General features: G+C 44.3%; 7 protein-coding genes across 7 annotated transcripts in view, besides 4 other annotated features; 3 read left to right on the plus strand and 4 right to left on the minus strand.

The window, feature by feature from the left end:
* TSTA_097890 (uncharacterized protein) overlaps positions 1-1894 on the minus strand; it is a gene marked incomplete at its 3' end in the record, with an annotated part of 5772 nt that extends 3878 nt beyond the window's left edge. The window contains exons 1-2 of the mRNA XM_002485726.1: positions 1493-1894; positions 118-1361 (exon numbers count right to left, since the gene is read on the minus strand). Of these exons, the coding sequence (XP_002485771.1) occupies positions 118-1361; positions 1493-1743 (1495 nt within the window). The 5' untranslated portion in view covers positions 1744-1894. The remainder of the gene's footprint in view (positions 1-117; positions 1362-1492) is intronic.
* Positions 1895-2708: 814 nt separating this feature from the next.
* Positions 2709-3629: a mobile genetic element.
* Positions 3630-4175: 546 nt separating this feature from the next.
* Positions 4176-5156: a mobile genetic element.
* Positions 5157-6185: 1029 nt separating this feature from the next.
* Positions 6186-6692: a mobile genetic element.
* Positions 6693-7379: 687 nt separating this feature from the next.
* On the plus strand, positions 7380-11262 carry TSTA_097900 (kinesin, putative; the record flags this gene model as incomplete). The annotated part of the gene is made up of 3 exons (XM_002485727.1): positions 7380-8517; positions 8620-8746; positions 8795-11262. 3 exons carry the CDS (start codon positions 7380-7382, stop codon positions 10995-10997), a joined length of 3468 nt encoding a protein of 1155 aa, XP_002485772.1. The 3' UTR covers positions 10998-11262.
* A 200-nt stretch (positions 11263-11462) lies between these two features.
* On the minus strand, positions 11463-12365 carry TSTA_097910 (uncharacterized protein; the record flags this gene model as incomplete). Its single annotated transcript, XM_002485728.1, has 2 exons — positions 11463-11768; positions 11847-12365. The coding sequence occupies 2 exons, from the start codon at positions 12363-12365 to the stop codon at positions 11463-11465; spliced, it is 825 nt and encodes a 274-aa protein (XP_002485773.1).
* An 876-nt stretch (positions 12366-13241) lies between these two features.
* Positions 13242-15875, plus strand: TSTA_097920 (pogo transposable element, putative; the record flags this gene model as incomplete). The annotated part of the gene is made up of 5 exons (XM_002485729.1): positions 13242-14856; positions 14879-14907; positions 15003-15027; positions 15132-15322; positions 15391-15875. 5 exons carry the CDS (start codon positions 13242-13244, stop codon positions 15838-15840), a joined length of 2310 nt encoding a protein of 769 aa, XP_002485774.1. The 3' UTR covers positions 15841-15875.
* Positions 13287-14774: a mobile genetic element.
* Positions 15876-15958: 83 nt separating the features above from the next.
* TSTA_097930 (uncharacterized protein) lies at positions 15959-16458 on the minus strand (the record flags this gene model as incomplete). The annotated part of the gene is made up of 2 exons (XM_002485730.1): positions 15959-16114; positions 16192-16458. The coding sequence occupies 2 exons, from the start codon at positions 16456-16458 to the stop codon at positions 15959-15961; spliced, it is 423 nt and encodes a 140-aa protein (XP_002485775.1).
* Positions 16459-17924: 1466 nt separating this feature from the next.
* TSTA_097940 (uncharacterized protein) lies at positions 17925-18879 on the plus strand (the record flags this gene model as incomplete). Its single annotated transcript, XM_002485731.1, has 2 exons — positions 17925-18355; positions 18657-18879. The coding sequence occupies 2 exons, from the start codon at positions 17925-17927 to the stop codon at positions 18877-18879; spliced, it is 654 nt and encodes a 217-aa protein (XP_002485776.1).
* Positions 18880-21412: 2533 nt separating this feature from the next.
* On the minus strand, positions 21413-23701 carry TSTA_097950 (uncharacterized protein; the record flags this gene model as incomplete). Its single annotated transcript, XM_002485732.1, has 8 exons — positions 21413-21681; positions 21781-21891; positions 22096-22258; positions 22310-22439; positions 22661-22722; positions 22844-22915; positions 22979-23365; positions 23426-23701. 8 exons carry the CDS (start codon positions 23699-23701, stop codon positions 21413-21415), a joined length of 1470 nt encoding a protein of 489 aa, XP_002485777.1.
* Between the last annotated feature and the right edge of the window lie 40 nt (positions 23702-23741).

Consider the following 23741-nt stretch of genomic DNA (forward strand, 5'->3'; position numbering starts at 1 on the left):
GCTTCTCATCAGTAGTGAAGAAAGCGCTGCAAATGGGTGAGTAGTCTGGAGTGGTGCATCTTATTGGCTGATCTTTGGAAGTAATTGAATCCTTGGTCCTTGGAGGTTCGTCATCACTGCTGTCATCCTCGAAATAAGCGCCACTTGATGCTAGTTCTTCAATTGATTCAGGGTCATATTCCCAGCCCTCAATTTCAGCCATAAATTGTTGATAACTCCCAGATCTGTTTTTATTCCATTCACGCTTGTGTGCCTCGCGCTCCTCGTCCGAGTGGTTATATGATAAGTGTCCTGGTTTCTTGCAGATATAACATGTCTTTTTGTCGTTTCTGGGACCTCTGAAGTGACGAGATGGTTTCCGAGTAAAGCGGCTGCGGTTTTGAGGCTGGTATCGTAGATTATTGTTGAAGAAGCGACGTTCTGTCATGTTCGTTCGTGGAACGTCATACGGATCAGTATTATATGTGCCTGCGAAGTGCTGTTGCGCTGCTCGCTTAGTGTCTTCAAATTGGCTGACACTTCCTCGAAGGCTCTGCATGAGACCAGGGATCGTAGATGCGGGATTTCCAGTTGCTGCATGACATGCTGGGTGTGTTCGAGTAGCAGAAATGAGCTTTGCGTGCCAAATAACCTCGTTTCGTAGTTCTGGTCGCAATTTGTGGTAGAGCTTTTGGATATCTCGAAACATCATCTCTAAGCATTCAGTAGTTGATTTTTCAGGGTACTTTACAATTACCGTATAAAGATTTATCGCATCCCAGTCAGTCTGCACTTTTCGTAGGTGCTCGTCGTTTTCGAAGTGGTTTTTGACTGCCACAGCGGGGTCGATTCCCATGCGCTCCCATTGATCTTTCCACGTGTAGTAATAGTCGAGTGCGAGTCCTTTGAGCATAACTGAAAATGCCTGGTTCCGTGCTTCTGCGGTATGTAGACCCATCTGGCGGCAGAGGTCTAAGAAGATATTATGAGCTAGGTCGAATGAGTCTTCATTATCGCCGTACTTGGTGCTATCTGTAGTGTACACCTTCCGAAGTTGTGCGATGCTGTTGACATATAACGGTGCAAATTGTCCTACCTGCGAATACATTCTTTCTTGGTCGCGGATTGCTGGCACATATCCCGTTCCTTGCCATGTTGCCGTTTGGGTAGGTGTCGCTACTTGTACTAGTGGTGCCTGCGGCGCCGGTGGTGTCGGTGTCGGTGGTGCCGTCTCAGCGTGTGGTATCATATCTTGTAGGCCACCTGCGGATGCTCTCATTCTTGTTACCATGCCGTGTAGGTTCGTTGACGGTGGAGAGGGGGTATCTTCTTGCACGAATTGAGCATTATTTTGTATTGTCACATTTGCGGCGTCGTTGATTCTTTTGATTGTGGCAGCGAACTTCAACTGGATAAATGGGGAATTGAAGGTCCCTTTAAGCTGTATGTGTTCAACAACTTCACTTTTAGTCCATTCGTGTGGTTCTGGAAGAGTCAGTGTGTTCGCTAATACTCTTCCTGCGTGTCCACCCTTTGGTACATATATACCATTGGTTCGCAGTACGTCACGTAGTTTCCAAGGACTGGTACGGTCGCTTTGCAAAGGTTATCTGTAGTCCAGTCTCCAAAATCATCTTTGAAGGTAAACCATAGGTCGTCGTCGTACAGATCGGTGTAGATCTTTGTTCGTGTTATTACGCATGGTTCGATTGTCTTGCGGTCCTTGCTATTCGGATCAAAATCTGTATAATCCGTGGGTGCCATATTGTCGGTTATTCGGTGCGTATATCGGCGCACTGAGAGGGGTATTCGACTCGGGGTCGAAGGTGGTTTCGTACGTAGGTTCGTACGGGTGGATTCGTAAGGTTTATGAGACTCAGCTAAGAGCTCACGAGTAAGAGATTTGGTGCGTATATCGGCGCAGCAGGGTGGTAATCGACGCGAGGTCGACGGGGGATTCGAATAAGTGAGAATAGGGGTAAGGTCTGATCTGTGGGCCTCACTGATCAGTGTTGGTTTAACTACGGTCCGTATCACGAAGCATAGACGGTAGTAAGGCGCGAACACGAAGCGGCCTAATGAGCCTGACAATATGAAGATATCTTGATTCCTAATATTGTGACTTGTCCCCAAGAACGAGGGGGACGGGGATAGCTAGCTAGATATACGCGGCACGCACGTGCCGCGTCAGACTAACTATATCCGGTGCCAAAACGTGTAGGGTTTGATATTCACGTTCCGACATTTACCTTTTTTGTTTACATCATAGCTAGGAATGGATTAGACTAAGTAGCTACGTGACAGACAAAGCTAAATATTGTTTAGTATATAAATTGGGGGAATTAGGCTCTTCCAGATTCCTAATTCTCTTTTCCAAATATCTGTCTCTGAGTATTTCACTTGATATTCCTTCTTGTTCCTTATTTATTATAGAGCTTTGTTTATACCCTCTTCTTATGGCTTTTTCTCATGATTCATCTCCTTAAATAACTCGAAAGAGACCTCGTCACAATTATAATGCCTTAAATAATGGCATAGTTTCTGATGCTTTTCCATGGCGCGATAAAGCAGATACTCTTGACTCTTCCTCCCCTAAATCTCTACCTTCTGATATGTCTACTCTATCTAATGAGCCTATGCCTGCACCTTACCAAAACATATCTTCTAACAAACTAAGTTTGGTACTATCTGAATCAGCTTCATAAGGATTGAAGTCTCCTCAACAGAATTCAGACAATTCTTCTCAATTAGACCAAGAGAGTGAGTTCAACGAGACTCCAATGAAAAAAAGAAAGAGATCACGTACTAGCTGGACTGCCAACTATTTTGATACTATAGGCCTTAAGACTACATGGTGTCCTAAAGGAGGCCATCACAGAAATAATAGACTTCTTTTGTGTAAGTGATGCAATTGGTCATTAAAGGACTCTACTTAATAGGGTGCTATGATCAATTTAGCTACACACCTTTACAAAGAACACTATATTAAATAGAATATAATTATACCTCCAGCTAGGCCTCTTAATATATTCATAGAACTAGCTAAGTCTAGACTTGATCCCATGCAGGCTCTTCTTTGCTAGGTGATTAAAACACAGTAGCCTTTTACAGTTGTTGAACATCCTATATGGAAAGAACTTCTTAAGAGTCTAAATGCTAACTGTCCTATCAAAACTATAGATACTCTTCAAAATTAAGTTTAGAGTGAATATTTGAGTTAGAGGAACCAGTTAAAGCAGGACTTAGCTGATACCTACCAATTGATTTCACTTTCACTTGACATCTAGACGTCAGATAACTAGATATCATTTCTTACTATTGTCGGCCATTGGCTCACTCTAGAGTTTAAGCTTTAAAAAGATCTTCTTAAGTTTAAAGAGATTGATAGATTGCACTCTAGTAAAAATCTATCTACAATTGTCAAAAGTGTACTTAAAGCGTTTCAAATCGAATATAAGCTTCTAATAATCACTGGAGATAATGCTAGAAACAACCTAATACTCTGCGATTATTTTTATGCAGACCTATTAAAAGATTTTGACGAGAAAGATAGTCCATTCCGCATAAAACCACTTATATGGTTCTAGGGTCGGAATAGCTTCATTAGATGTCTTGCACATATACTAAATCTTATCTATAAGGATATTCTGGTTGTCAGAAGAATCAAGAATCCGCAGCCAATGGATTGAGTAGATAGTGTTACACTACTGCACTACGGAAGCAAGGATTATCCGAAACCATTAGGGTTAGGGTATCAGAGCCAACATATCCGGATGTTAGGACATGGCTATGATGACTATGACAAGGCAGAACCGATCCATCAGAGCCCATTGTAGGGAACAGGATATGATGGCTATGATGATGATGGAATATATAAGGACGCTCATTACAGCATGTATTTAGTTTTATTCTATCGTCTTGAATTAACCGTGCTAAGTACCCCTTAGCTTTGACAACTTGAGTATACGTTCTTCTATCGAACCGGATATTCATCCCTTTATTAAGACTTTGCTTTCAAGAAGCCTTTCGTACTTAGAAGCCTTATAACTTCAGCGTGTTATAAGCTATCCGAGATATACTCGACGGTAGTTTGACCGAAGTTTCCGACACTGGTATCCTTAAAGACCGGTACAGTCTATGATGCACATGTTATACTTGATGAGATGCCATCACAGAAGGATTATTCACCTGAAACACTAATTTCAACGAAAGGTGCTATTATTAAGATCCATCTTTTAGCCTTATGGATTAGTAACAGCCCCTAGCGAAGGCAGGCATAGAAGGATATCTCTCCCTATAAGCAAATCAATTATGACATTAACACTTGCTAGAATTTAATATACAATATGGTCTCTGAAGCTCTTTGACTTCGAAAAGAAGTCACTCAATTTATTTGTGAATATCCAGACATTCAAGAAATACAACCAACAGATAGTGACTGGTCAATACTAAGACAAATTTAGAAGGTCCTAAAGCTATTCTGGGACTATACCAACTCTATCTTGAAACATTACCCAAGCATTACTAAAAGCCTTCTAATATACTGGAGTCTTGATGATATTCTTGACGATATCAAAAATAATGAAGGTGACTTTCAAGAGATTACTAAGGAGGTTCAAAATGCTATTAAAGGAGGAATCTAGAAAATGGATAAATTCACCAAGAAGATAGATTCCAATATTATCTATTACATGGCTGCCATTCTTGATCCACGGGTTAAGACCTCCTTCATCCAAGCTTAAATGAGCAAGTCTGATGCAGATGTGATTGTTTCTAATATACATGAATATCTTAAGAAATAATATCCTGCAAGCCCTACCTCTTCCTCTAGCGCAGAGCGTCCACCAGGTATGCCAGGGACATTATAGAAAAAGCTCAAAAAAATCTAGCCTCTGCAATCTGCAGACATAATATTAAACATTGATTAGTACCTAGATTCAAGCCCTGAGATATGGTCTTATAGTATAATAGAAGATGAGGATCCTAACTAGATATTGAAATGGTGGAAAGCAAATGCCTTTAACTACCCCCTAATATCAAAAGCTATACAAGACTATCTTCCTATTCTGTCTGCTAAAGTAGGCATTAAAAGATTATTTAGTAACGCATGAGATGTTCTGGGTATTTGGAGACACTGCTTAAATTCTGAGATGTTTAGATGGCTGATGTTCCTTAAGGGACAATATGGTAAAGAATGCTGGGACTCAGCATAAAAATGTTTAGGATTTAGGAAACGGGGTTTTCATCGAATTTTAGTAAGCTTGCTGTTTGTATATAGTTTTTCTGTAAGTAACTATTTAAAATTGATCTTAGGAGCGAGTTCAAGATTCAGCTGCCTCCCTCATCTTTTGTGGATATTCATGAATATTCATATATTTATAAATTTAGTGAATATGAATACGGGTCATATTCATATTCATTTAATTCATATTTATATTATTCATATTCGCAAATATTCATGAATATGAATATTATTCATATTCGTTTCGGAGCTCTAATTGCCAGTACCGCCAAAATGATCACCAGTCGTCTGGACCTACCGGCAATGCCTGTAATTATTTGTACGGATTCATTTTCGCTTTATGAATGCCTCGGTAAGCTTGGGACCACCAAAGAGAAACGCCTCATGATCGATATCATGGCACTTCGTCAATCTTATGAGAAGCACGAGATCCACGAGATCCGTTAGATCCATGGAGACGATAACCCGGCCGACGCTTTTACGAAGTCAAGCCCTAACAAGGCCCTACGGGACCTTGTTGACAGCAATAAGCTGACAGTTCGTGTTGAAGGCTTCGTTGAGAGAACCGGGAGCGATTAGGAGGCGATTCGGGGCCAAGTGGGGGACGAGATCGAAGTGGAGACGTGTTTTCGGACACGCCAGCTACCTCAATAGATCTTTTGTTTGATCCCTTCGTTATGTTTTTGTATGGTTTTTCATGGGTTTTTGGATCTCGATCGCAATCCAATTTGTAAAAGAGATCCAGTGTTGGTTTGTGGGAGCAATCGAGATGCCTCACTCCGACGCACTGAGCCGCAGGGCGTCACGTGACCTCGTCTAGGATAGAGGGATGTAAGACCGCGTCGGGGCGTGAGTTAGATAGCTACAATCACACACATTTTGAACCCATACAGAATTGCAGTACCTGCTAACCATTCATGTACGTACGTACATTAACGTGTACACGTGCTTTATGCACCCACAATGGGCCTTGCCTTCATATATTATTTTTAAGGCAAAGAAATACACTCGATTAGGCTGGTTTGAAAATCTTCCAGATGACTGGAGAATCAATATCAGTGATAATGGATGGACAACGGATAAGATTAAATTACAATGGCTTAAAACTCATTTTATTCCTCTTATTAATAACCGTACATTGGGAAAATATCGGATGTTGATTCTTGATGGTCATGGAAGCCATTTAACTGCTGAATTTAACCGTACATGCACTGAGAATAATATTATTCCAGTCTTTATGCCTCCTCATTCCTCACATCTTTTACAGCCTCTTGATGTTAGCTATTTTGCTATTTTAAAGCGACATTATGGACAGCTTGTTGAGCAGCAAATGAGGCTTGGATTCAATCATACTGACAAAATCGACTTTCTCACTGCATTTCCAGCAGCTCGTACGATGGCATATAAAGCTCAAACTGTTCGGAATAGCTTTGCAGCAACTGGTTTAGTACCATTCAATCCAGATCGAGTTTATCAACAGCTTACTGTTCGATTGAAGACTCCAACACCCACCCCCCCCACCCCCAAGTCGATCAAGTGATACACAATCATCCTGCTTACAAACCTCTCAAAATCCACTTCAATTCAAGCGCTAGATGACTACAATTAAGAAGCGAATAAGCCGGCATACAAGAAGTTCATCTGAGGCTATTGATGAAGTGTTAACACGGGCGTCAAAGGCTTATGAGATAAGTATTAATAAGCTTACAATTGCACAGAAGGGATTCCATGATCTACGGGCTGCACATAAGAAAAAATGTCAAAGATCTAAGCAGCAAATATCTCATGAGCAAGGAATTACCAGAGAGGAAGCTTAAGCACTCGTACAAGGTCAGATTGAAGCATCTCAAGCTGTTACTACTGCTCCGGCCGAGCCTGAGCTCCCAGTTTCTCACCCACCTGTACGACGTCAATTTCGCTACAGTGGTTGTGGTGTTGCAGGACATAAAATAACTGGATGTCCTAATCGTATTAGAAATTAATATTTTGTATATAATTAGTATGTGGGTTAGAAATTGAGATTTGAGATCAATATTTTGTACGCGTTCGGGAAAAAGTGCCGGTTCGCTTGTGGTGTCGGTTCGCTTGTGGATTACGTTATATATTTGATGTGCTTGCATTCAATACCAATCAAATCCCACAGTCCACTCTCAGCCTGATGCCCCGCTTGAAGCACCCAGAAGATGCTCTATCCTATGGCGGTCACTCTCTTACAGCGCGAAAAATAGTATCGTCGAGTTGGAGAAGCAAGAGTCATGCGAAAATGCCTCCACGATCCCGAGAGGAATTCAATATCGCGATAATCTGTGCCCTCCCTCTAGAGGGTGACGCGGTGGAGGCGTTGTTCGATGAGCGCTACGATGAACTGGGCCACATATATAGCAAGCACATGGGAGATGCCAACAGTTATGTAACTGGAAGAATCAATAATCACAATGTAGTGTTGGCTTACATGCCGGGTATGGGAAATCGAAGGTCCGCCGGTGTTGCTCGTGGCTTGCATGTCAGTTTCACAGGAATTAAGCTTACCTTACTAGTTGGAATCTGCGGTGGAGTACCATATGCATCTGACGGCATGGAGATCGTCTTGGGTGACATCATCATTGGTGACAGCGTGATTGAATATGATTTTGGCAGACAGTACCCGCATGGGTTCGAGCGAAAAAGTAGTAACAAGGAGGCACTTGGATCGCCTAATCAACAGATCCAGTCCTTCCTAAACCGTTTACGAACTCGCCGAATGAAAGACCAAGTACAAAGGCAAACCGCGCAATACCTGAAGATTCTCCAAGAAATGGAGGGGAATGAGTGGAATTATCCTGGTGTTTCACAGGATAGGTTATTCAGAGCCTCTTATCGTCACAAACACTACAAACAACAATATACGATTGAATGCATCTGCGCTGACTGCCACTCGAGCTCCGATCCAGTCTGTGAGCAAGCATTGAAAGGTGACTGCAAGAAAGTTGGTTGTGGAGGTGAAGTGATCCAGAGAAGCCGACTCAATACTGATAGCCCAAGACCTCTCATTCACATAGGCACGATTGCGTCAGCAAATTCTGTGTTGAAGTCTGGCGAGCATCGCGATCAACTGGCTGAAAAGGAGGGTGTGATTGGATTTGAGATGGAAGCTGCTGGAGTATGGGATATCCTGCCTTGCGTTATCATCAAAGGCGTCTGCGATTACGCAGACAGTCATAAGAATAAGGCATGGCAGAACTATGCTGCAGCGACTGCGGCATCTTGTACCAAAACTTTCTTGGAATATTGGATAACTGGCCTTCAGCAAGAGCGACGTAAGTTGATATCTGCCTGTCGGAGAGCGACTTATGGTTTATGCTGATTTGAGTTCCATTTTTCAGCGCAAACGCCAAGCCATCCTAAGCCATCTTCAACAGTCCCTTTTGAGAGAGACGAAAAGTTTGTCGGCCGAGAAGATATTACCATGAGTATTGACAAGGCTGTTCAAGATGGAAAAGGGCGGACTTCTAAGCGTGCCGCACTCGTTGGCCTAGGGGGTGTAGGGTAAGTAACGTGTGAAATTATGATGTGCAAGAACTAAATATGTCCCAGAAAATCTCAAATAGCGATCGAGTATACATATCGCATTCGAGAATCTGCGCCTAGCACATGGATATTCTGGGTTCACGGAAGTAATCCGACGAGGTTTGAGCAAGGGTACCGAAATATTGCATCAGTAGCAAAGGTTCCTGGATTCGACGATCCAGAAGCTAATATCCTCCAGCTGGTCACTAAATGGCTATGCGATGAGACGAATGGCAGCTGGTTGATGGTTCTGGACAATGCAGACGATAATGATACCTTTTTTAAGACCTCTGGTGAAAATGTGCCATTAGTGGATTACTTACCTTGTGTTTTGCATGGATCGATTTTGATTACATCACGAAATCAGATAGTGGCACGGAATATAGTGGGGCCTCGTGGTCAGGTAATACCCGTGAAACCAATGAGCACGCATGACGCTATTACCTTATTGCGAACCCGCATCGAGGTGGACCAATCATGTGTAAGTGAAGCAAAACTACTCGTTGAGGCACTAGAATGCATTCCTTTAGCAATTGCACAAGCTGGTGCATATATCTCGAATCGTTCACCTCGGATGACCGTATCTTCTTACTTGGAGCTATTTCAACAAAGTGAGACCAACCAAGAGCACCTTCTAAATTATGACGAGGCTCATGATCTTCGACGAGATCGAAGCGTCCGATACCCGGTCATCACGACATGGCAGATCTCATTTGATCAGATCCACCACATTTATCCGAAAGCCACAGATCTGCTGGCTTTGATGAGTATGTTTGACCGACAGGGAATTCCGGAAGAGCTGGTTAGCGAAGGGATGGATCGATTACAATTCGAGGATGCAATAGCTCTATTAATAAGCTTTTCTCTCATCCAAGTCGAGATCGGCGGACGGTTGTTTGAATTGCACCGGCTAGTGCAATTGTCAGTTCGACAGTGGCTGAAGAAACAAGGTCGGCTTCATCAGTTGGTCAAACAAAGTTTACGAGTGATGAAAGCTGTATTTCCCAGTGGAGATTATCAAACGTCGGCATCTTGCCATATGCTCCTTCCACATTTTAAAGAGACGATTTATTTCACTAAGAAATTGGATGACAACGATCAATTGAATATTGCAAGTATTGCCAGTCGGTGTGGCTGGCATCTTTACCTTATGGGAAAGTATGAGGAGGCGGAGGTCATGCATCGACGAGCAGTTACAATGCATGAGAAAGTGTTAGGCGCTGAACATCCTGACACACTGGTCAGTGTCAGTCATCTAGGCTTAGTGCTTCGAAGACAGGTGAAATATAAGGAAGCAGAGGCTATGCATCGACGAGCAGTTACATACCATGAGAAAATGCTAGGCGCCGAACATCCTAATACACTGGCCAGTATCAGTCATCTAGGCTTAGTGCTTGAGAGTCAGGGGAAGTATAAGGAAGCAGATACTATGCATCAACAAGCACTTGATGGTAGAGAGAAAGTGCTAGGTGCTGAACATCCTGACACACTGACTAGTGTCAGTTATCTAGGCTCGGTGCTTCAAAGTCAGGGAGAATATGAAAAAGCAGAGGCTATGCATCGACGAGCTCTCGCTGGCAGAGAGAAGGTGCTAGGCGCTGAACATCCTGACACACTAATCAGTATCAGTCTTCTAGGTTCAGTGCTTCAAAGTCAAGGACAATATGAGGAAGCAGAAGCTATGCATCGACAAGCACTTGCTAGCAGAGAGAAAGTGCTAGGTGCTGAACATCCTAGTACACTGGCCAGTATCAGTCATCTAGGCTTAGTGCTTCACAGTCAGGGGAAATATAAGGAAGCAGATACTATGCATCAACAAGCACTCGCTGGTAGAGAGAAAGTGCTAGGTGCTGAACATCCTGACACACTGGCCAGTATCAGTCATCTGGGCTCGGTACTTCACAGCCAGGGAGAATATGAGGAAGCAGAGGCCATGCATCGACAAGCACTTGCTAGTAGAGAGAAAGTGCTAGGCGCTGAACATCCCGAGACACTGGCCAGTATCAGCCATCTAGGCTCAGTGCTTCAAAGTCAAGGACAATATGAGGAAGCAGAGGCTATGCATCGACGAGCACTCGCTAGCAGAGAGAAAGTGCTAGGCACTGAACATCCTGACACACTGGCCAGTATCAGTCATCTAAGCTCGGTGCTTTCCAGGCAGGGAAAGTGTGAAGAGGCGAAAGCCATGCATCGACGAGCACTAGAGAGAAACCATTGGCTGAGTGCTTGAAAGCTAAATATCAGGCTTGGGCACTACAGTAGGTCAAAGAGGGGAGCCGCTCAAACTAGGCTGCTTTTGTTTTCATATACTGTATGCCAATCATAAAAACTTATACGAAGGCAAATATAGCATTCTTCCATGGTGTGCTGGCCCAACTTATCAATCTGCAAGTTTACGAGGTTTCACCTTCCATTCCGTTGTGGTTCTGTATTGAGAACCAGAAAAATATCGTTTGGCCAAATACGGAACCCCGTTAATGGGGTGGTAATTTATGTGGTTTTTATGCGTCAAGTTATCTTGCGACGATTGTGCCTTGGTCACTGTGTCTATGATGGCAATAACAATATATCTACATATACAATTATTCAAGAGATTTTAGAACGTCATCCACATCCTTGTAGGTATTGACTGTAATGAGTCAGACTACTTGAAGCTTAGGTACAAGCTTTACCCGCCAGTGGTAGACCCAGCAACTCATTGAGGCCTCCGGCCTACCACAGTCACGACCTTTCCTTGATGCACCGCAACGCCTTGCTCTGTCTCTTTAACACTGTTTGCAAACATTTCAGTCCACACCTCTCGCGTCAATGGCGCATCCAATGCCTGCGACTTTGGCAGAAAAAAAGCAGCACATTCCTCCCACACCATCAAGTAGTCTTCAGTCCAGCCTTTGTAATCCTGCTTTCTTTTCTCCTGGGAAAGCAATCGTGCATCCTGGAAACCAAACTGGCCTAGACGTGTGTCGAGTACGTCTACCCACTCATTGTTGATGCCTTGGGCCTTTTAACCACCTTCGAGCACCCGCACAATGCTTTCACTGGCCAATTTAGATACTTGCGGTAAAGGTGACTAGACGACCCATTTATCGCCTCGAGTCTCTTCCCATCGAAGAAAACCACCCGGCTTCAAAAGCTCCGAGGCAACAGAGAGTATAGGTGTCAGGTCGCCATCAGGTATCACACTAACAAAGGCTCGGATATGGACCACATCGTAGATGCCAATCAAATCGGCAGGGAGGGGCTTGGAAAGGATGTCAAGCTGCTTGATGGATACCGAGTCGGGCAGGTAGGCTGCATCCGGGAAGTTCACGGGGTTGATGTCAAATCCGTCCCGCTGGGCTGAGATATTGTTCTTCGCAAAGTGGGAATGCAGTTCAGTCAGCCAGATGCCATTTCCACAAGCAAGATCGGCAACTTTCAGGGGCCGGGAAGAAGCCACCAAGGACTCCTCAATGATAGGCTCTAGGAGATAGCCGATAGTGTTTTGGAAGAGAAAGTGTTGCAAGTGCAAGCGAGCAGAGGTTCGAAAGTTCCTGGCTGAAGCGATCCAGAACTTGGAGGCATCATAGTTGTCAACGTGGGAAGAGCTGGTTGCCATCTTGACTGAGAGCAGATGATATGTCTCTCTCTTTCTTGTGGAAGGCAGAACGCAACACAACTGTAGTAGGAGCAGCAGAAGTGCAGTTTGTGATGGAAAGATGAAACTTCAAACCTCAAGCCCACAAAAGATTTGGTTGGTGACTCTTGAAAAGTGTTATTGATGTGAATCCTTGTCTGAAGTGACAAAGAAATGAGAGAAAGGCACTATGAGTCCCCAGATACCCATGGCAGCCAATCAGAGTGCAGACTAAGTGACTACCCCAACCTGATGTACATGGATATGTTTATTTTGGTGTACCTTGTTGTGCAACCCGTGGATAGTAGCCCAACATGTTCGACACCCCTTGCCCTGCCCCCTGTCCCTGTGGGTTCACATTTAGGGACCCGGGTGCATGAAAGGAATATTCAAGCATCCTATAAGGTAATTCAAGGCAGCCCGTGATACCTTTAATAGCACACATCTGCAGTGTTTCGTATAAGCAACCAGTCAACGATGAGTCTCCTTTAAGAAGGGACATTTTCGGCCCCCTGTTTGATTTAGGCCATTCGAAAGGCAGTCTATGCAAGACATAAGTACACCAAGAATGCCTGACCTTAATTGCGCCGTATCAAGGGTAAGAACCCCTCAGTGGTCAACGATTTACGCAATCCTGCAGTTTTTCCTCGCATGGAATCTTGGCAGTGACCAATTTGATAAAAAGAAAAAGAAAAAAAAAACACACAAAGTAACCATTATAGAGAAATACATTCGTAGTGAGTCGATTCAGCATGAGTTAACTAACGTAATTCACCACCGAAGCGGCACCACTACCGAGCCGGCATTTTTTCCCGAGCGCGTACACGATATTGATTTTATATTATTCAACACGTCAATATGCCACCAATTCGCAATAAAAACCGGAAAAATTTAGATGAGCAAGAGGGACGAATCTTATTAGCAATTTCCGATTTACAGAATGGCCGAATTCAACGTGTAGCTCAAGCTGCAAGGATTTACGAGATCCCCCGGACAACTTTACAAGATAGACTCAATGGTATTCAACAAAGATCTCTCGTACGCGCCAACAGCCATAAATTGACTCAATATGAAGAGGAATCGCTTGTCAAATGGGTGCTTGATTTAGATCGACGTGGATTACCCCCCCGGCATTCTCTTGTACGAGAAATGGCTAATTATATACTTTCACAACATGGCAAACCACAAGTTGGAAAAAATTGGATAACTAAACTGATTAAACGCCGTCCAGAGATCGATTCCAAATTCGCAAGGAAATACAACTACGAACGTGCTAAATGCGAAGATCCAAAGATAATACAAGAACATTTTGATCGCGTACAAGCTGCTATATCTGAGTACGGCATCTTACCGGAAGATATATTCAACTTTGATGAGACTGGCTTTGCTATGGGACTCTGTGCAACTGCAAAGGTTATTACTGGAAGCGATCGATATGCTCAGCCGAAGCTTTTACAGCCTGGAAATCGAGAATGGGTAACTGCAATTGAGGCAACAAATTCAACTGGATGGGCTGTGCCTTCGTACGTGATTTTCAAAGCAAAGAAAAACGTACGAGAAGGCTGGTTTGATGATCTTCCAGATGATTGGCGAATCAATATTAGCGATAATGGCTGGACTACAGATCAGATAGGATTAGAATGGCTTAAAACCCATTTTATTCCCTATATTAATGGTCGTACGGTTGGAAAATATCGAATGTTGATTCTTGATGGCCATGGAAGCCATTTGACACCAGAATTTGACCATATATGTACTGAGAATAATATTATTCCAGTCTGTATGCCACCTCATTCTTCGCATCTCTTACAGCCTCTTGATGTTGGCTGTTTTGCTGTTTTAAAGCGACATTATGGGCAGCTTGTTGAGCAACGAATGAGGCTTGGTTTCAATCATATTGATAAAATGGACTTCTTAACAGCATTTCCACAGGCTCGTACAGTGGCATATAAAGCTCAAACTATTTGGAATAGCTTCGCAGCCACTGGATTAGTGCCTTTCAATCCAGATCGAGTTATACAACAGCTTAATATTCGATTGAAGACACCAACCCCCCCTCCAAGTCGATCAAGCAATACGGCATCATCCTGCTTACAAACACCTCAAAATATACGCCAATTTATACGCCAGTCGACTACAATCAATAAACGTATAAATGAGCGTACAGAAAGCAACCAAAATCAAGAAATCAATCAGGCAGTTGTACGGTTGTCAAAAGCCTACGAAATGATAGCGAATGATGTTTTACTCGTACGGAAAGAGAACTACGATTTACGAGCTGCACATGAGAAAGAGAAGCAAAAGCGCCAAAAATCTAAAAAGCAAATATCTATTGAGCAAGCGGTTACTAAAGAAGAAGTGCAAGCGCTCGTACAAGGTCAGGTTGAGGCATCCCATGCTGTTACTACTACTCCGGCTGAGCCGGAGCTCCCAGCTTCTCAAGCAGTCGTACGCCGCCAATATCGCTGCAGTGGTTGTAACGTTATGGGGCATAGAATTAACCAATGCCCTAGTCGTATTAGTAGTTAGATTTTTGTATATAATTTGTATGTGGCTTTGAAAATTGGGATTTGAAATCAATATCGCGTACGCGCTCGGGAAAAAATGCCGGCTCGGTAGTGGTGCCGCTTCGGTGGTGAATTACGTTAGTGGGAGCCCGTGGCCAGGGTCTAATTACGTAATCAGACAGAAAAATGTAACCCGGGGAAATCGCGGGGCCCGTTGAGGATGGCGCAACACAGAGAGAAGAGATGACTTTTTACTACGAGGGATATATTATTTTTAAAAATTGGCCTGGTCCATCCACCCACGTATCAGAGTGGTTGGATACTATTCTCCGAACTAATCCAGTGACCACACTCTACGCTCGAGGCGGCTATGAAACTCAATTGTCAAAAGCCCTCATTGGATTCATGGAGAATGACCTACTTGAACCAGAGGTATGTTACTCACAGAAACAATGTGCAATTTAGCGTCGCAGGGCCGCAGGCTTACATGCACTATATAGATACACTATATACGTTCTCTCCTTAATGCAAATAGCGTAGACGAAATCATTCGCGGAGAACCATTATTGGTGAATTGCGGCTACGCTACAGGCCGGCCTGAGATCTATAGGCTAGGACCGTATGGATATGACCGAAACAAGGCAATTTGCATGATACGGTGTGTACGGGGAAGTGTTCGATTTTGCCTGTACGAGAAATCGCATGCGGGTCCTATAGAAGGGACACTACGTCCAAAGCAGCAGGAGCTACACGAAGGCATGGTACTCTTTATGCTATCGGATATGTGCTTGAGTTGGCCCACTGAAAGTAATGGTTTATTTGTCCTACAGACTTTTTCCTGTGAACGGCAGCAGCTCAGGATTCAGAGGGATGATATCCCTGTCAAAGTAGCGCCATTCCATGCAACACCCCTTATTAGAGAGCTTGAGGGCAGTCTGGAACGTCCATAGGTTGCGATTTTATCCGATAGTTCACCGGTTTCGTTCGTGCCACTCCATTAAAGCTGCGTAATCGTCCCATAGCGCGAGGGCCTTAGGTGCGTAATGCTTGAGCTTTTTGAACGAATCACTAGTCCGAAATAGGACGCAGAATGGCCCAATTTGCTCGAATCTTAGAGCCCTCAGTCGTTTGAAGGCAAAATATATGCTCTTCGATAGACCCGGAGTTTCCATTTCCGCCTCTATTGCACGCGCTTTCTGCGTGACTTGAACTATATCTCGAAGCCTGTTATAATCCATTCCATGCTTGTCTGCGTATTTACGGAGCCCTCCCTGAGAGTTGACTCCTCGATTTTCCCGTACCTCCCATAATTCCGTAAAGTCCGAGTCCGGGTACTCCTCATAGTATCTACCGGATATCCAATGCGATTTGAGCATAAAAAGGAACATGTCCGCGACATCTGCGTTGCGTTGTGGCCACGATACTTGATTGGCTAGAGTGGGATCCACTTCAGTGATCAGGTAGGCACGATCGCGATCAAGGAAATGGAGTGAGTGTTGATTTTTTTCTACAAAGTCAAGAAAACTGCGGGCACCTGGAGCTCCTTGATCGTCCGCTATTACTTCCATTCCGTTCCTAGCGTTCCTAGATTGTTAGCATGGTCAAGTAGATAGCATACCGAAGCATCTATTCACGTACAAGAAGACGAGTATCCCTGACTATACTCCGATTGTGCGGATCCTTGTGGTATACGTTCCTGTCGGATTGCTGGGTTAACTTCAGGCCAATCCTGAATAGTACTTTACAAGGAAGGGAAAAAGAAGTGACTAGCAAAATTGTATGTATTGAGTTCTCTGTCTCTCCCTGTCCATCAGGTTTCCAAGCAGGGTTTTTATAAACATCTTTTGGCGGGGTGATTTGTGAGCTATCATGAGGGGTAAACATTGGGCTGAAATCTAGGTGCCCAGATATATGCCCTAAGGTGCCTTTTCAGACCTGTGAGATCAAATGTCGGATCTCTCTGCCTCGTTTGTAATCCGGATTATCTGACATGTCGTGCCAGTGCCCCGTCACTTAGCGAACCCTTAGTGGGGTCAGACAATTCTGGCGGGTAGCCCAGACATGTGAATCAGCCAATCAATATGTATACTTTTCACCGTCCACAATGTATGGTATGTACTATGCCCAGCCAAGCTGGTGATAAAAGACTTGGTAGGGCCGGGATAATCTAGCCCCGAAAGCTATTCTACGTATTAGGTTCCACGGTAATGGAATCCATTACACACTAGTACTATAGGTTATCCAGAACTCCAGCGGTCCGCTGAGGTTTCTGGAATTTCCCATACAATTAAGGTTCATACTAAGCCTAAACAGGCAAAACCACCCTCTAGACTCCTAGAGTTCAAACATTCACAAGCACTCTGATATGGGATGCAGGGTATTAATTGTCTTGGTATATACCTATAATCTTATTGTATTGGACTGTGGAAACTATTTAATAGAGGCATATAATCAATTAATGAAGGACATGTTGCTAGAAATCCTCAGATAGTAGCTATGGCGGACTTCATCTATGTGACGGCTTGGCGCCGCACGTCCCTTATTGACTAGGGAATCCTTGTAGGGAGATTCTCGTCAATAAGTTCTCAATCAGCATTGTTCTTTGCTTTTGATACATTTCGATTCCATGTTGGGACACCGGCTAGGCAACAGAGAATTTGTATGAGACAGAGGGTTGCAATTATACCTGCCTCAAGATATACTATTTTCAATGCCTGTGGGGTAACTTAGAACTCAGTCTGGGGTTTGGGGCTGGGGTTGGTAAACTTTACCGACATCCTGGGGTCCTCGGGTAATATCCGAATGAGGAACAACACCTCATGCTTCGAAAAAGATCCGTAGATTAGTGCTGGGGCAGATACAGTCAAAAATTCCTTTATTAGGAATGTTCTTCCAGACTTCCCCAGCACGACGAAGTGGCTCAGTGAGGCCGAAAAGGTTGTTGCTCAAGGCCGATTAGCAAATGATGCCGGCAGCGATACACTCCTGGACGCTGAGAAGGTGTCAATAACCCGTGGTATCAAATGGGTGGGCCATGGATGTCCGGGTATGGCTATTTGCGTGTTTGCAGATGGCCACCAGAGCGACAATCTCCTTCTCGCACTTCTTCCCAACTTTGGTTCAGCAGATTAGGTTCAAGGATAATACCACTGTCCTCCTTTTGACATATCCGCCCTATGTTGTGACCTTTGTATGGGCCATTTGTTGGGCGTGGGTAGCAGATAGTCATCAAATTCGCTCAATGCCAGGGGGAGTCTCTCAGTGCTGTGCAATTCTAGAAACAATTCTGCTCATAGCTGTTCCCGGATTTTGGGCCCGATATGCGTTTACTTTTCTCGCTTCCTGTGGCACTTTCGGCGTCTACGCGACCACATACGCCTGGCTCTCCTCAGCAATCATCCAGCCTCCAGTAAAACGAGCTGCTGCAATCGGACTTGCTAACATTTGTGCCAATATTGCTTCACTGTTTGCAAACTACTTTTAGCTGGACGAGTATAAACCTATGTACAAAGAGTCTTGGGGTTGTATTCTGGCTTTTGAGGTTTTGGGACTATCCTGCATTCTAACGTTGCGCTTCATATTCCAATGTGCCAATAAGAAATTTGATAAATTGGCGGTAGATACTGGTTTTAATGATGTGATGGCTATGACGCGGATGGATGCTACCACGAGGAATGCGACCTTGAATGGTTTTCGATATGTCGTATAAGTCGATTCGATTAGCATAAACAACGCCTGTAGGACGCGTCGTAGCACCTTCATCTAGGGCTCAAGAAGATCTGGATAGCGCTGACGGTGCTGAGGTCAACACTTCGACGGAAAAGGTAATGTCTAAAGTAAAGCCAACTGCAGTAAAGAAAGCTGCTAGTCTCATTGAGAAGATGCAGAGTGGCGAAGACGAAAACCAAGATCTGCTCAGAAAGATGTGCCACTATTTGGAGAGCACCTATAGGGAGATCAAAAGTTTGAAAGAAACACTCAGTAAATAAGAGAAAACGATTCGGAACCAAAATGACATGATTAAAGGCCTACAGGTCCAGCTGGAAAAATTCCAGAACCGTAGGACTCTTATTCCCGGCACCCCAATCGTCGTGTGACGATGCCAATCTGCTTGATTTGAGTACGCTATCCTAGCTAGCTATTTCACACAAGAGGTGCCTGCCGACAGGTAATCACGGGACCACCGCCATACAGGTAGACGTCGGTACCGCATTGGGCCTAGCGTGATCGTAGCAAGGACATCAACCTCGCACGCCACGGATCTCAGATAGTTAGTTAGACTTCTCAATATCACTCTCTCTAGCCCATCATCAGGTAATATTGAGCATAAGGGCGAAAAAGGAAGAAATGAAGCAAAAGCTCTGGCTCTCGCTTCTCATACAAATCTCTGTGCGGGGCGCCTTTCCCTATCCAGCTCCGACATATTATGTTGATATGACTTCCCAATATGGCGCGGGTAGGGTTATACGGCTCCCAGCCTGTGTGTACGGGAATCCCCAGGTGTTGAGTATCAGCACCGGAATATTAGTTATTCCGTTTCACCTGCCTGGGGATATCCCCTCTACTTGCATGTAATTATCCTTCTCCTCCCTCTTTTAGGACCAGTCGTAATATTAGGAATAACTTCAATATTACCAGGCTCACCACGTAGGGCAGTTGGACTGCCCTTGCCGCAATCCTGTGCTTCGTGATCCAGGACCCGGCTAAACCAACATAGCTCTATCTGTGAACTGAGACGGGAACACAAAGCTATGCCCAGCCGTCACACGTCGGGCCAGTTGGCCTCTGACCACTTCTGTGTAAGCTAGCTATGACTTGGCCTTTGTGAAGGCTGCAGGCAATGGGGTGTTAGTTATAGCGTCTAATTATTCTCGGAGCTGCTTGCAGTCTTCAACGGATTGAGACCAGCTTTACCTAGTCAAAATCGACAATGCCAATCGGACAGCAGTCTTGGATGTGGATGGTATCACCATACCAAAGGCAGCTGAGGCTCTAGGAAAAGAAAATGATGTCAACGTTCCGAGATTTCCTGGCTGAGCAAGAAGGGCTCCCGCAAAGCATATGGGTGGTGATATATATCACTAAAGGAACTGACCCAAACGCTTAGCAGAAGGATAATATTTTGATATAGCAGGAGAATCCGCATACACTGGAGTTTTTGAACCACGATCAGGAACGGCTCAATGTTTCAACTGTCAAGAAATAGGCCGTAAGGCCTTTTCCTATAAAAAGACTCAGACATGTGCTAAATGTGCAAATGAGGGACACCATCACAGTACTTGCTAGGTCATAGTCCCAAAAAGCGTTCCTTGTGGAGGACCTCATGAGTCATTCAGCGAAAACTGTCGAGTGCACCTCTCACAGTTTAATGCATAAACCACTTCGCGGCCTACAACTGAATGTTGGCAAGAGAGACGCAGTACAACAAAGCCTAATGAATGACAATGAAATTAGAAACTACATAGCGGGTTATCATTTAACTTCTGATGCTGGTGTATTCTGTAACTTACAAGTTTAAAATCGCAGAATGGGATTCCCTGGAAGTGAATCTCGTCGATTGCTGAGACTGGTTAGGCGCATGTCAGCTGGTTTTGCGCCTCTGAATCTCCTCTACCAAAGTCCGATTCATTGCGTTAGCAGCAACAAAAATCTCAAGAAATTTCTTCTTTCTAGCCTTTGTTCGTGGAATATGTCCATTGTTGACTGCACCATAGAAATAAATCCCTCCACGATGCTTTATGGCCGGATTCAATGCGGCACTTCTCTCCACCTTAGACCCGAAATTAATCGGCAATTGTAGCTAGTTGTTAGAGAATCTACTTGTTGGAACACAGCTTGGCCTCGGCGAGTCACTTCCAGCTAACGTGCTTGATCTAGGGGTTTATGATCGACCCTATTTCTAACATGTATGGGAGTTTCAAATAACATCAGAAGGATATCTGAGGGGCTTTTTAGTGGGGAATAACTGAGTTACAGCGCGTTTTCGGTAACTGCCCTGGAACATCAATACCAAGATATTCAGATCGCAATATACCAACATCCGTTTAATCAATGAGCTAGAAAATTGAACTCCAAAGTATAGGCTTGCAGCTTTATCTTGTAGCTAAATTAGAAGAAAAAATACCTACAAATGAAGAAGTTATGAGAGTATGACAAGATAGTGGAGTCTCCTTCCGCTGACAACCAATTAAGTCAAGAATGCTAGGTAAGGTATGGTATTGTTCAAATCTTAGGGTTAGATATCTAGACTGAGAAAGAAAAGAGGTGAACAATTAGATAAGTAGTCTAATGAATTGCTTTTTACTAGTTGGCTAACAAACACTATGACCTTTTTAAAGCATCTATTAACTTGCTTAGTGAAGCACCAGCCTGTATCTGCTCTTCCTCTAACTTTGCTACAACTGTTTGACAGGGATCCCCTAAAGAGGCATCTTCAACAGTAGCCAGTCTTCTAATCTCATTAATGAGAGTCTTTCTTCAAGAATAGAACTGGCGTTCAGCAGAGCTCTTAGGCCCTGAGCGCTAGCCAGAGCCATAGAGCTCATCGAGCCTCTTAATTGAAAGCTGGCCATTGAGCCCGACAGTCCACTCTTTCCACAGTTCTGGGATTGTTGTAGTGTTCCTCGACATACGATATTGCGGTGCCTGTGAAGTTTTCTCAAGCGCCGTCACAGGAAGTTGAATAGGCGCTGTAGGGCTAAAGACTGCTCCTGTGATAGGGGGCGGAACAATCTGGCCTCTAGGCACGAATTGATAGGTGAAGGTACCACTAATAAAGTCATTAATAGTGGCTGTTAGTTGATCTATTCGGCTTACTATTAAGTCCTCTAATAAGCGAAGGGCTTATGAATGAGTAACCTAGCTAGTCTGAATAGCTGCAGTCATTGTACAAAGCCGGTCGTTTACAGCAGGGATGGCCTTTTGAATAGCGATAGAATGAGGATCTTCTTCCATGGCTGTTGTAACAGCCATATGAATATCTAACTCAAAGGCCTTATATTCTACCATCTGAAAGAGAGGGTCTCGGAATATTGGGTGGCTAGGAAACTCCGTCCGTCAGAGTACAGAGTCCTGTAAGAATACAGTTCTAAGCCTCTGTAAGAGTTCTAGAAATCTACTAGTAGCAATATTTGGCTCTACTCTCTCAGTTGCATCTGTCCTTTTTAAATGTGCTGCTTGCCACCTATCCAGGTCTAGCCACACACGCTTTAATAATACTGGTGGAGGGCAGACAGTCTCCCGAGGCAAGTAATAGCTTGATGACCAGTCAGGGTCAAAATCTGCAATACCACGCATGAAGGATCGAGGCAGAGTAGTCAAGTAACAATCAGTCATCTGGTCTGCATTCCAGCGACCGCCCCAGCAAATCTAGAGGCTGGAGGTTAACTTAAATAGATAGAGATGATAGAGCTTACTTACCTGATCTTCAGAGACTCCATTCAACTCAGCAAGTCTGGCCCCAGAGACCCGTCCTGCATGTGTTACCTTGGAGCTCTTGATCACTGCCTCACTATATAGGCGTCGGGTCCAGGATGCCGCTGTGCTATCGCTTAGAGGTTCAGTAAGGTGATTATTATCTCACTTAAGCACCTTAATATTATACCAGTCTTGACTGGTCCGGAAACAAGGGAACGACTCTCCAGAACAGTGCTATCTCCAGAAGAAATAGGTTACTAGAGCACCTATAAGACAGGACTGATGATCTCGATGCTGCAGAGCTGCCCCATACTCAAGCTGGCCATGTTAGTTTGTTTTACCCTGGTCTATCACAGTAATAAGACACCAGCCTTTGCCTTTTGGCCCTTCATTAGATAGGGGCATTGAGAATAGATCTGGCAGCTCCATAGGCAGCCGATTGCTTAATCTTAGTAGCATAGAGTTGCCAAAAAGAAAGCATAGCTGTGTACGGAACTGTTGCTCAATCTGATTCTGTCCTAGACACTGGGCCCAGACCTTTCTTGTAAGATTAGGAATCTGAGAAGCAACATATCCATCTCGTATAGTAGCTAGCCCACGTTCCGTAAACTCATCACGTCAGTGTTGGTGCTGGCCTCGGGCAATCGATGTCTTCAGAGCAGTCATAGCCACCCTCTGTGGCCGCGCTGCATTATGGAGGCCTAATAAGGTCTGATGTGCCCAGAGCTTATTAATAGCAGAGCAATAGCTTCGTACAGTATTGTACATCAGGACAAGTTCAGAGCAAGCCTCGTCATCATCGCTCTCAATAGGTAGCTCTTCAAACGCCATAGAGGGAACACTGATCTTCTCTCTCTTCCGCTTAGAGGGAGGCCCTTCTGACAGTACTTCTACTGCTGCTGTTCTCTTGCGCTTCCTCTCTGCCTTGAGCCTCTGTCCGCGGCGTGGAGGGCGGCTGGCAACTTCCTCTTTAATAAAGAGGAGGAGCTTCCCTTCGTCAACATAGTCTCCTGGAAGATATCTGCCACCTTCCTTGAAGCCCATCTTTTTGCACCAGGCCTAGGACCTCAGAGTTAGCACTTGGAGTATGTGAAAAGCGAGGAGAAACCTAATAACTACCTTCCACTCCTTCTGCTTTGGCTCATAGTTTTTCGTTGTATTCTTAGGCCAGTGAACTCTATGATACTCAAGGACCTCATCAAGAGCCTTTTGTATAGCGATATCTTCCGGTCGGGGAGGCTCGATCTTGGTGGTCGCGATGTTAGGGACCTGTATCTGTAGAGGAGCCGTCCTTGGAAGGAGGCTCAAGAGCCGGTCCATCGCGTAATCAACCCTGACAATCAGGCCAGCGGCGATGCGTGATAGCGCGTCTATTTCCGTGACTCCACACTGCATTTAGTCAGCCAGAATCGATGCAACAGTAGATAGGCAGAGT

This window comes from Talaromyces stipitatus, genomic scaffold, assembly GCF_000003125.1.
Source record: "Talaromyces stipitatus ATCC 10500 scf_1105507295511 genomic scaffold, whole genome shotgun sequence".
Lineage (NCBI taxonomy): Eukaryota > Fungi > Ascomycota > Eurotiomycetes > Eurotiales > Trichocomaceae > Talaromyces > Talaromyces stipitatus.